Source organism: Bidens hawaiensis, unplaced genomic scaffold, assembly GCF_021521415.1.
Source record: "Bidens hawaiensis isolate Kalapana, Puna unplaced genomic scaffold, B.hawaiensis_p1.1 tig00051459_1, whole genome shotgun sequence".
Taxonomy (NCBI): Eukaryota; Viridiplantae; Streptophyta; class Magnoliopsida; order Asterales; family Asteraceae; genus Bidens; species Bidens hawaiensis.
Genome location: NW_027499233.1, coordinates 810 through 12,895, shown reverse-complemented (window position 1 = coordinate 12,895; position 12,086 = coordinate 810). Strand labels below are relative to the sequence as shown.

The window sequence follows — 12,086 nt, the reverse complement described above, 5'->3', positions numbered from 1 at the left end:
CATTCATGGGTTTGGTGTTTATGCATCCTGATGTTTTTTGGTCGTCGGTATAAGCTCTCGTCTTCTATATATTTCATCATGTTAGTTTACCATGTAAAACTTGTAGTGGGTATTATTAATACTTGAGTTGTAGGCGTAACCGACTGTAACCGTAAAACATGATGGATCTGGAACATTAGGATCTCCGAAACCAAAAGTTTGTAAATTAATATACATGTAAGTGTATATTCTAAAAAAAAAATAATAGTAAGTTATGAATATAGATAAACATCAACTTTAAACCTTAACCAAATCTTGACCAGTATATTTTATGATTTTAATGGTTTTTGAATAAGGCTGAGGGATGTGGGGCTTCAGCGGGGACCACACCACCGGGGCGCGAGAGGGGCGCGAGCACGGAATTCAAAGCAGGCGCTAAGTGGTTCGCGGGACCTGTAGGCGTAAAGGGACATTGGGAGATGAGAAATGAGCCGTTGGGCTCTTTAATTTAATAAAAAAAAAAGTGTTCTTCCTATATATAAACCCAAGATCACATTAAACAATTACCACACCCAAAATCACATAAAACAATTACCACAACTTCAAAAAAAAACCCAAAATCAACCCATCTTCCAAACTTTTTTTTAAAAACATATCTGGATATTGGTACCCAAACCTAGATTCAGATTATAGTTACGACGATTTATGGTCGTCACCAGACCAATCGATGTTTTTAGTACTTTAATTTTTTTTTATTTTTAGATATTAATGTGTGTTTTTTTAATGTGTGTTTTTTTTAATAATTTATGAGTTTTTTTAATAATACGTTTTTTGAATATATTTATAAAAAAATTAAAAAAAAAATCCGCTGGAGCCCCTCCACACCAGGGCCAGGGGCTCCAGCGGGGGCTCCAACACCCATCTTATCCAGTTTCTCTCTCTGCCACACGTCACAATATTATTGGCTGGAGCCCCCACTCGCGCCCCCGTTAGAGCCCCCACACCCCTCAGCCTAACCCAATAACATTACATTTCTTCTAGAACTTTGCCAAAAACATTAGTCATCCACCCATGCACGTATTGTTTTGGTAAGCCGCCTTTCAATTATTCTAGGTTTAATATTAAATATTTGTTGTTAGTTAATTACTAGTGATGCACTAATAAATAAACATTACATATTCTCTTTCCAGAAAAGTTTGTATTTATTTATTAGTTTGATTGTGGTTGATAACTTTCTTTATATAAAATTTTATTAAGTGAAACTATAAGTGTTTAAAAGGTTAGTAGCATGTGTCCAACAATATAAAATATATAAGAAATAAATCCATAAACAATTTATTGTATGTTAAAAGCACGGTTCGTGTGTTTTATTCTATAGATTACATCTTACTTGAACATAATGTTAGCTTTAACAGTATTGGGCGGTTAAGCCATACATGGATTCGAGTATATATATATATATCATTTGTGTTTGTAACTTGTAAGTGATATTACGATATATGTATGTACAGTTGAATTGGCTTAAACCGTTAAAAGGCTAAGATGACGTGGCATGCGATCTCTCATCCAAACTTATGAATGTAATTTAGTTGTTCACAATCACTCATAACAATTAGCCATCTTTTATTGGTTATCCGATCCGAACAACTTATCAACACGACAACATACATCAGTCATACTGAATCGCCCTCATACCTTCCGCATTGATTATATCAAAACCACACCGTTAAAGTGTTACCCCTTCTTTTTTTTTCTAGTGCAACCGTCTAATCAAAATAGCCTTTTACTATAAAGGTTCACAATAAGATTCGTCCGGTTTTGACACAATATTCTTGCTAACATGGTAATTACAACTTTCAGAAAAACTAAACTAAACGGCAGGTTGGCCGAATAGACCAAACCCGCCAAAATGGGTTGGATTATTTTTTTTTTCACACGGAATTTGCATCGTTAGATTTCGAAAGCTCTAACAATTGTAGGCTACAAATTAACCGGTTCGGTTTTGAAGACCAGCTCCAAATCGCGAACTTCGGCCAAAACAAAAAATTTAGCTTTGTTTAATTTTTTAACACCCTTAATTTTTGCAAATACATCTAAATCAAAACATTTTTTTATAATTACAAAAGACATCTTAATTAGCACAATTGCAAAATTCTTTTTTGCTATTGACTTAAAATCGACAAGGTAGATCTTGCGTCAAAGGTTCTAGAAGTTAATGAAACTATTAACTTGTCTCCAACTACTACTAAAAAGAATCTTTTGCTTAGAAAACTTCAAAAAAAAAGTAGTTTAATCGGTGACAAGGCTTGGACAAAAACGCATGGAGAGCCACGCTAATAAGTCAGTAATATTGCTTTTGTAAACATGTAACAACCTACACGTTATAAAGTTTTTAAAAAAGCGGATAGAAGTGTAGGTGCTTGTGTCCCGCCAACCTGACCCGACGCAGTTCTGTAACGACTGGCTTTAAAATATTTAAACTACGAGTATAGACTTATTTTTAGCATGAATTTCAGGATGAGCTATAGTAGCAAGTAGGGACGTCTTCGGGCTAATCTGACAAGCAAGGAAAGTTGAGAATTCGGCACAAACCGAATTTGACAAGTCACCCCTATTTATAATTGATTATAATGTCTTAAATCATGCATAACATAACTCTATCAGACATACGAATATCTTAAAACTTACAAGTTACAATGATAGTGTAACCCTGTGAATATCACTAGATGATTTAAACACAGAGACAGAGTTCTTCGGCCTCCGAGCCCAATGGTTCGAAAAGAGTTTCCATGTCACTTGTTTTAACTTCCTCTAAGCTTGGTGGGTCCCACTTGGGATTCTGGTAAAATACAAAATTTTATTAGAAATAAAGCCAATTTATGACACGATTTATCAACACGAAACGAAGTTAAAGTGTAAAACGTGTGTAAACGAGTTCAGCCTCTGTTTATGACATGAATTAAGAAGTTTCACTAATCATTTAATGAGTTAATAAGTTGACACAAAACGTTTAAGAACGATTTATCAAAACGACAAAGATCTAAAATATTACAAATAATGACTAGTTAAGGATTTTATGAATTATTTATTTTATCGTGTTATCTGTGTGAATTTAAAAACTATAACTTATTATAACTTCTACTGAGAGAAATAACAAACCTGATCCTTATCCACCAAAACCGCCCTAACCCCTTCAGCAAAATCACTTCGAAGCGAAGCCCTTAATGCAATTCGGTATTCGGATTTCATAACTCCGTTTAACTAACCACAAGCATATAGCAAACAATGTTATTATTACAAAAAATGTCACCGGATATATAAAATGGAAAAAAAATGTAGAAACTCACCTTGGATAACTCGTTTTCATTATGCCCAATTGCAGACGCAACTTTAGAGAAATACTTTTGTGTAAGAACAAGAGAAAACGGAGCACCTTTTTTAATCCCTGAAAGTGACTCTGTTGCCCACTGTGAAACTGCTCATAGATAAGATGTTATTATATGTTACAAATGTAAAAAAAAGAAGTTACAAAGTCCATTAAGCATATAAGTTAAAAGACCTGTTGCATCAGCACTTTGCTGATGTTGTTCAAGTTCTTCCACTATTTCTTTAACAGATTTATTTGCAGCAAATGTTGAGATGATACGAGGCAAGAGTAACTTCAATCGGGGCTCTGACTCGGGTATGCTACTGTATTTTGCCAATATTGCTTCGAGATCACTATGTGGATCCTCAGAACTGTATATAAATAACAACAATTTAATTTGACCCGTTACAGTGAAAACATAAGCTGAATTGATTGATTATATGGAGTCTCGTGTGTCATTAATGTGTTGAACACATATATACAAAGGGATGGTAAGAGATATACAATGTAACTGATAAAAGTGCCTCCTTAAGTAAGCCCAGATCTCCCGATGGAACAAAGTGAGTCCCGAGGCCTGCATAAAGTGCATCAGCTGGAGTAGAAATCCTGTTTCCAGTTATTCCTAGATAAGCACCTGCGTGCACAACAAGCATAATGAGACAAGAATGGCATATAACATATTATATCGACTTACAACATAAATAATACATGTGTATAAGATATATATGAATTATCACATGCATACCAACAGATCCTTCGCCTGGACTTTGTGCTGCTATGTAAGCAAATCCAACATCTGGGAATAAACCAATTCCGTTCTCTGGCATAGCAAGAAGAGTTTTCTGAAACAAATCATTAATGTAAGTAATTTTGTTTCAGATTATTAATTATAAAAAATGATATAAACTCTAGATTGTTATCAGCTTGAAATGAGGCAAGTTACCTCTGTTATAACTCTGTAACGACCATGCCCAGATAAACCAATACCGAATCCCATCGTAACACCGTCCATGAAGCTTATGTATGGCTTTTTGTAGTCAGATATTTTACAAATAAGTGAGTATTCAGCAGCATACACCTGTACAAACAAAATTTAGTCTCTACCCGACATATACATACATAAAGCATAGCTATAGCAAATAATACTGTCATATATTTACACGACAAAGCAAAATTAATGGTTTTCCAAGAGAAAATTGATATGATGTAGTTCAAAAGTGCATCCAAATTAGAAAAAATAAATAAATAAATAAGGGAAAATTATTCAATAGAAATTCATAAAAAAGACTACACTTTGAAATGCAGTCAACATTAACAAGCTATTGATTCAAACTAATTAAGTAAAATGCTTCAATTTGTAATCAGCAGAAGCTTACCAATGCATGTTTTCATGTTCTTCATATTTGAACACAAATGCACTGGAACAGGATTATCAATGAAAACTGTTGGAAACAACTGAACAAAAAAGGCAGCAACAGCATGATTTTGTGAGAAGTTCTCACGTCACTTTTCTTGTTTATTAATAAAGAACAAAACAATTCAACCACACCAAATACAATAACCCTAACCATCCATTAACAGTAAAAGTCTAATTAAGACCAAATTAATTAAACTAAACCAACTCAAACTCTTTAAAAGCTTATTGATATTAACCCTTAAAAAGAAACCGATAACAATGTCCAGATTTCTCAGTTTGTGTTTAGCACAGCTCATTGCAAACTACGATATTGCAGCCAATGCTATTACAACAGGGCATTTGTAACACAGTGAAGATTATTAAAAAGAAAAAAACCTTTTGCACAAGAGGCGTGTTTTTGTCCTTTTGGATTTCAGCAACGAGCCCCTTTATATCCATTCCTGCATGAACACAAATAGTAACCTTGAAACTTTCCATAACCAAATATTAATATCGCTTGTTCACGCCAATGAGGCATAAGCAGATTACAGAAATGAACATGACAGTTTATGATATACAATAAACTCTGATATTTGATACCTGCTGAAAACGCACGTGATGAACTTCCCTCAACTAGAACACATTTCACGTTTGGATCCGTTTCCCATTCATCAAGAAAACTTTTGTACCTTAAATCCATATCTGCATATTCACCAGAAAAGAAAACAAAATCAATTTTCACTTTCAATTGGTACTTTAAATCCATCATTGAAGATGAATAGACTAGACTCATTCAAATGAAACAAGAAAAATGACCAACCCTAGGGGAGAGACTCATCATGGTGCAACAGTCCTACTGTAAACGAACGAACCGGACAAGGCATTGTTCATGTTCGTCCGTTAAACTTTTATCGAGCAAGCAAGCGGTTCATGAATACCTAACTATTCAAAACTTCTTGTTCGTGAACTTGTTCATGAACGGTTCACTTCACGAACACAAATGAACAGAATGTTTTGTTTGTGATTTGGCTAACCTAAAATGATCAGTGTCAACGGTTCAGTCCGGCTACCTTGTGTTGATGTTTTCTTTGAAATTCGTATTCATACGTTAATTTTTTACATATAAAATAATCACATAATACTCATTATATTATTTATTTTATAGTTAATAATTTTGCTTAAATGTATATAGTAAGATTAGAAAAGTCATTAAAAAATATTAAAAACCTTGAACCAAGATTAACGAACATTCACGGACACAATTTAACGAACACAGCAGCCTTTGTTCATTTCCTCCATTGAGTTAATCGAACGAAACACCTTACTAACGTCCGCTCATTTATTAAACGAACAAACATAAAACACGCAGTTCACCAAACGCTTGGTTCGTTTACAGCCCTACGCAACAGTATATCATAGACCGCATACACCACGAATAAGCAAAGCTAGCACAGAGACACAAACCACAGCTGGAGTCGGAATCTGATTTCGCCTAAAGGAATCCTTCAATCGTAAACAATACTGCTCTTATATTATAATACAGCTGACCTATAAGCTAGCAATAACCTAGAGACCAAAATCAACTAACAATTAGTCAATTACTACTGCTACGAATAAGTTAATAACCAGCGCTATGTGACTGTTGAATCGTAGAAGTATTAGTTACGAATATTGATTGAAAATCAAATTATTATCTTATTATTAATAGGATAAGCAAAAGCATATGTGACCTAGATTCATGGCGTTGAGAGCTTTGGGGCGATCGAGAGTGATGACAGCAACTCCGTTTGGCAATACGTTCCCCTTGACGAACTCAAACTCGTCTACGGAAGCCATGGTTGCTTGCAATTGCAACTCGGAGATATTGTGACTGGGGAAGTGAGTGATTAACGAATCTCATTAATAAAGTGTATATATTCTTTTACGACTAGCTTGTGAACTGTATTACACAAAATTGTTAAATAATAAAAAAAAATAAGGTACGTATTTTTAAAAGAAATGAATAAAACTAAGGTTAAGAAGAAAATAAAATATATATTATAAATTAAAATGAGATGACCCATTACAATAATATATAACATTTGCCAAAATTGTTTTGACTTATTATCGATGGATAACTATAATGAATTAGATGAGAGATTAGAAAATTAGAAGAAATTTAACCTATTTGTCAAAATTGTTTTGACCCATGACCCATGGATATATAGGATAAATAATTAGATGAGGAATTAGAGAATTATAAAAGAAATTATAACTCATTTGCCAAAATTACTTTGATCAATGACCCATGGATAGATAGGATGAATCAGATGAAAGGTTAGAAATTAAATTATAACCCATTTGCTAAAATGTTTTTGCCCATAACCCATAGACATGTAGAATGAATGAGAAAAGAGATTAGACCAAAAATAAATTTGGGATTGCCACATCATCCTCATTATTTTCATTTATTAGTAAAGTTAGATTAGATTTAAAGTAACATGAAAAAAAAAGGAATGAAATGAATATAAAACACTGTATTAAACTAAACTTGAGACATAAATAGTGTGTAGTGGGGTGCTTTCCTCACCTAAAATGTCTTCAAAGCTCTAGGAGCACACCCCGGGACGCCTTGGGGTGTTTGGATGTGGTGGGGTGCTTCCAAATGAATGAAATGAATATAAAACACTGCATTTAACTAAACTCGAGACATAAACAGTGTCTAGTGTGGTGCTTTCCTCGCCTAAAATGCCTTCAAAGCACCAGGAACACACTTCGGCGCCTTGGGGTGTTTGGATGTGGTGGGGCGCTTCCTATAAAACGTCGGAAGATAGGGAAGAAGGGAAAGATGATTGGTGGTGTTTTATTTGTTTTTTTTTATTTTAATAAAAATAATAATTGGGTATTGATTGGGAGAGATAATATCCACTAAACCCATTTTGTGTATAATGCGCCTATGACGTACAACGCTCTTATAAAGGTTTTATCTACTAAACACGGTCTAAGGGCATTCATATAGGATCCTAGGAGAGAGAGAGAGAGAGAGAGAGAGAGAGAGAGAGAGAGAGAGAGCTTGCAATTTTAAACCGATTTTGTGAGAGAGAACGGGAGGGAGAAGGGGCTAGGGGGATGCTTGCCGATAAAAAAAAAACTCAAGACAAAATATTAAAACAATAATTAGATGCAGTATCAAATCGGTTCTTCGTTTTGGAATTTTATTATTTTTCAAAAAAACAAATGACTAAACGAAATTCAGCAACGTTTAAACTGAAAAGGAATTTGGTTCGGTTTCTGGTTAAAAGTAGCTTTTTTTTAATGTTTTTTTTTTGCCATTACTTGTTATTGAATTGGTTGAGCTAAATAAGACTTTAAAAGTAAGTGAATTAAGCTAAATAACAATTTTTAAATAACAATTATTTGTTATTCTATTTACTTTTGTCATTCGGTTTGAACATTGAAAATTGGTTGAGCTAAATAAGACTCTATAAAAGTGTTAAAAGTGAATTAAGCTAAATAACAAATTTTAAATAACTATTTGTTATTCTATTTACCTTTTGTCATTCGGTTTGAACACTGGATTTAGATTTTGTAAAACAAAAAACCAAATTACTAGTTCTTTTCTAGTTTTAAAACCAAACCAAATACCAAATTTTAATCCAATTATCAACACCCTAATTTATATGTGAAGTGTGCTGAATGAAATTGTTCTCAAAGGATGTCTCTTACAACATTTAAATAGCATTTGCTTACTACTTTTGTCATATTTGGTTGCACCCTACATACTACGCAAAAGATAAACACAATCATGACTAGAGATGAGCTCCAATACCGACCGACACCAATCCCGAATTTCCCAATCCCGATTTCTTAATAACTTGGTACAGTATCCGGTACTAGAGCTGTAAACGAACCAGACGATTGTTTATGCAACTATGATCAAGACATATTAGGGTCTAAGAGAACAATCCATTAAGTGGAAATGAAAATGTACATTGATAAATGCTTCTGTGACACTAGCAGAAGGCAATGATACATAAATAAGACCATCTCTACATAACTCGACAATATAAATATGACTAACTTAGATTGAAAAATGAAAATGATGATAAATTCGGAAAATACGAAATAGATCTCAACTTCCAATTGATTTCTGACTAAACAAGTTCGGCAACCGTATCCCCTAATAAGATGCCTATAAAAAACAAGCATAAGTTTATCAGCATAAGTTGGTTAATAGGTCACAAATAAGTGAATGTGAATTAATATATCAACTGTTTCTCACTGTTTTTGGTAAATTTCTCCGGGTTCAATGCCACAGTTTACTGCAAAATCCATTTCTAGGCCTCTTGATATTAACGATGTCACCAAACGCGTGAACCAGCTGTCCAGCTAAGCTACATGGATCATCAATCAGGGTTTGAATAAATGTGTTGACCACTCTACGTTCCTGCTCGGTTGACCTTAAACTAAACCACGTCAACAACTTTAATCTAAACTCTTGCTTAATATACCCTTGGCACTCCAACCACCGGATGATTTTCACACAATATTCGAAATTTTCATCCAAGCTTCCGGACCCATGTTTGCGGGCCCCAAGGGATGACCCGTTAATCAGAGTGCTATCACAGTCAACTGTCTCTTCATTGTGCTAGCGGGCCTCTTTCGTGACACTTCACCGTTAGATATATGGTGGGCCCAGTTTTTCGGATTCACCGCTTCCGTTATCGTGTTCCCCGTTTACTCCTTCCCTGTAAGAATCAATCGGAAGCGACTATTTCTTCGTTTAAATCTGGCACAGTAGCAACATTCAAGTCGAGTCCTTTTAAATCCGGGCTCAGTTCCTCTGATTTTGGTGTTTCGGGCTTGATCACTTTACTGAGCTCGCTTAGATCTGCGCCTGAATTAGGGATGCTTGTGGTTCAGTTAACCATAAACCTTTTGACAAGTGCTATCTTTATATATACTAGAAGTCTAGAACGACATATACGATGTGACATCACAATTTTTGAAAAATAATAACAATAATAAATAAATATAAATAGAAAATAGAAAAACTACATGCTTATATTGAACAGGTCATTTTTTGCTGCAACCAATTATAAAACACAGCTTGATGGCTGGAATCAGTTACTAAATTGAAAGGTCTGTAAAGGTTTGTTTTTATTCTGTGATTTGCCCTTATGTTTATAACAAAACTCCCACAAAAACTAGGATTAATGACAAACTCATCCCTTAATAATTAACCAAAATATATATAGATATTTTTTTACCTGAAATACCATCCAAGTAACCTTGTTCTTGAGCCCAGGCAAAGCGTAGAATCTTTCCGAGTTCACGAACCTTATAGCCCCGAGTCGGATTCAACATCTTTTGCGCCCGAGGTTCCTTCATTATGAGGAACCGTGACAGAATTAGGGTTCTTATGAATAATTTCCACACTTCCAGTGAAGCATTTGGCTTCTGAGTGTCCTAGATCACCTGTTTCAGTGTATGATACAACCCTAAACATGTATTCAGTGCAAGGCTGCAAATTGGATATCAGAATTCTTCTTTGAGATCTTGGGAATGTTTTAACCGGATCTTGTGTGTGCGTTGGTTCTGTTGTTTTCGAGTACCATAATTTAAATCCAATAATATCGGTCGACAATGCTGTGGATAACTCTATTAAAACAAGTACTACAGAAGTAGCTGTTACTTCTTCAAATATGAATTTGCATGCTGCTGGAAGTGAACCTTCTGTAAGAAAGAAAATAGGGCAAGTGTATATCAGAATTCGCTTTTGACCATTTTAAAATATTTAATAGTATGTTGTTAGATGTGAAAAAAGGTATAAATTAACTAATAACAACAAAAAACAGAACATAAATCCGTTAAATATACCTTTGCCTTTCATGCTTGTGCTAGAAATTGTAGCAGACAAATCATCTGCTTTTTGAATCACGGTAGTACAAAGTGCTTGAACTTCACTTGCAACAGCAAGTCTGCCTACAATGCCACGGGCCATTTTGGACGAGCCTCCACTCAGTGGGCCCACCTCAGTTTCCAACTTATTTTTTGCCTCTTTAACTATTTCGTGTAGTTCTTGAAACCGTGATGTCCCATCCAAAAGTCTAAAACTCAGATATATCCTGTAGCAGAGACTATCAACACGCCGTGCATCCTTAGCAATAACCAATTGCTTCTTCCTAGTACCTACAAGAATTAGAAGTCCAAACAAGAAAGAAACTCGAAATTAAGAGAAATCTAATAGATCAGAAACAAGGACAAAACTTAGAGAGCTATAATTAGTGAATGTCTTTTCAATTGCAATTGGAAAAAAATACATATAAAAGAAGTGGCATATTCGACCCATTTACTTATGAATGAGTTGAGTTTAGCCCACTAACATCGTCAGATGGGTTGTGTTAAAAGAGTTTTTGGTCAGCCCAGCCCGCTTTGACCCACATTAAAATTAAAAGCATGCATGTTTTCATTTCCCGCCTTTAGTAAACTGTATGTAGAAAGAAAAAAAAAACTCACCCAAGTATCCCTGAAACTTTACCACAAGAAGCACAGCAGTAACTCCCATCTAACTGCATCAATTGGCCAAGATTAACACCCCTACTTTTTTATGCTGGAGGGCACACTCGATATGGCAAGATAAACCACAAGAATTCCCCACTGGAAGAATCTGAAGTGCATTCCAGCCATAGACTAGGATCCTTGTTATCATCAAACAAGTGGCAAATGCAACAAGAACATCTCTTGCAAAAGGTGTCAGCAAACAGACAAAACCGCTCTACATGCAGAATTCTTGCAAATCCAAGTTTCCGAAAACTTAGTGTCACCGTTTGATTCTGTAAGCGAAATCCGAACAGGGTTTTCACCTTTTCGATTCTGTTTCCTGGACAGCTGGGACTTGGGGTTTACAGTTGCTTTTTTGGGATCTTGGCTTTTTAACATTTTTTTACTCGATTTGATGGATGTTTCGGCCATTTTATGTATTTGAAAAGACGGATTTATTTTTTTCTCTCTTTGCCACAATCTTTCGGTGTGCCTGACTTCACAAACTCTTGAGGTGGGCAGGGAGTTCTTGAAGCATCATCTGAGTGACTGTTTTTCTCTGGGGTGCTGTGAACACTGGAAGATATACTTTGAACACCTGAAAATAAAAATAATAAAAAAAGGTGAAATACATAAGAGTGAAAAGCCGAATCAGTTATAGCCTTGTAGACAGTAATTCAAAAGAATTGAAATGGGGATCTAATAATGTGTATCAAACTTCACTTTTTTAATGGATAAATAAAATTAAAAAATGATTAAAGAAAGAAACTGATGATGCACATGACAAGAACTATGTATCAGTTTTTGGTTAATAATCGATTC

At 34.8% G+C, this 12,086-nt stretch overlaps 1 protein-coding gene and 1 pseudogene across 2 annotated transcripts; both read right to left on the bottom strand.

Moving 5' to 3' along the window:
• Positions 1 to 2,710: 2,710 nt before the first annotated feature.
• LOC143599080 (3-hydroxyisobutyryl-CoA hydrolase-like protein 3, mitochondrial) lies at positions 2,711 to 6,586 on the bottom strand. The gene is made up of 10 exons (XM_077077131.1): positions 6,473 to 6,586; positions 5,343 to 5,444; positions 5,139 to 5,203; positions 4,290 to 4,424; positions 4,092 to 4,188; positions 3,851 to 3,980; positions 3,539 to 3,717; positions 3,327 to 3,454; positions 3,139 to 3,240; positions 2,711 to 2,818 (listed from the first exon to the last, which is right to left on the bottom strand). The coding sequence occupies exons 1-10, from the start codon at positions 6,576 to 6,578 to the stop codon at positions 2,711 to 2,713; spliced, it is 1,152 nt and encodes a 383-aa protein (XP_076933246.1). The 5' UTR covers positions 6,579 to 6,586.
• Positions 6,587 to 8,681: 2,095 nt separating this feature from the next.
• Positions 8,682 to 11,875, bottom strand: LOC143599074 (VIN3-like protein 1; annotated as a pseudogene). Its single transcript, XR_013147232.1, has 5 exons — positions 11,241 to 11,875; positions 10,602 to 10,906; positions 9,992 to 10,457; positions 8,994 to 9,618; positions 8,682 to 8,913 (listed from the first exon to the last, which is right to left on the bottom strand). The product of XR_013147232.1 is annotated as a VIN3-like protein 1 (transcript).
• Between the last annotated feature and the right edge of the window lie 211 nt (positions 11,876 to 12,086).

Excerpts from the sequence above, each read along its gene's own strand:
- LOC143599080 (XM_077077131.1), bottom strand. The coding sequence starts at position 6,578 with ATGGCTTCCGTAGACGAGTTTGAGTTCGTCAAGGGGAACGTATTGCCA. Across the intron at positions 4,425-5,138 it reads ACACGCCTCTTGTGCAAAAG|GTGTATGCTGCTGAATACTC; the intron begins GTTTTTTTCTTT and ends TTGTTTGTACAG. Across the intron at positions 2,819-3,138 it reads TTTTGGTGGATAAGGATCAG|AATCCCAAGTGGGACCCACC; the intron begins GTTTGTTATTTC and ends GTATTTTACCAG.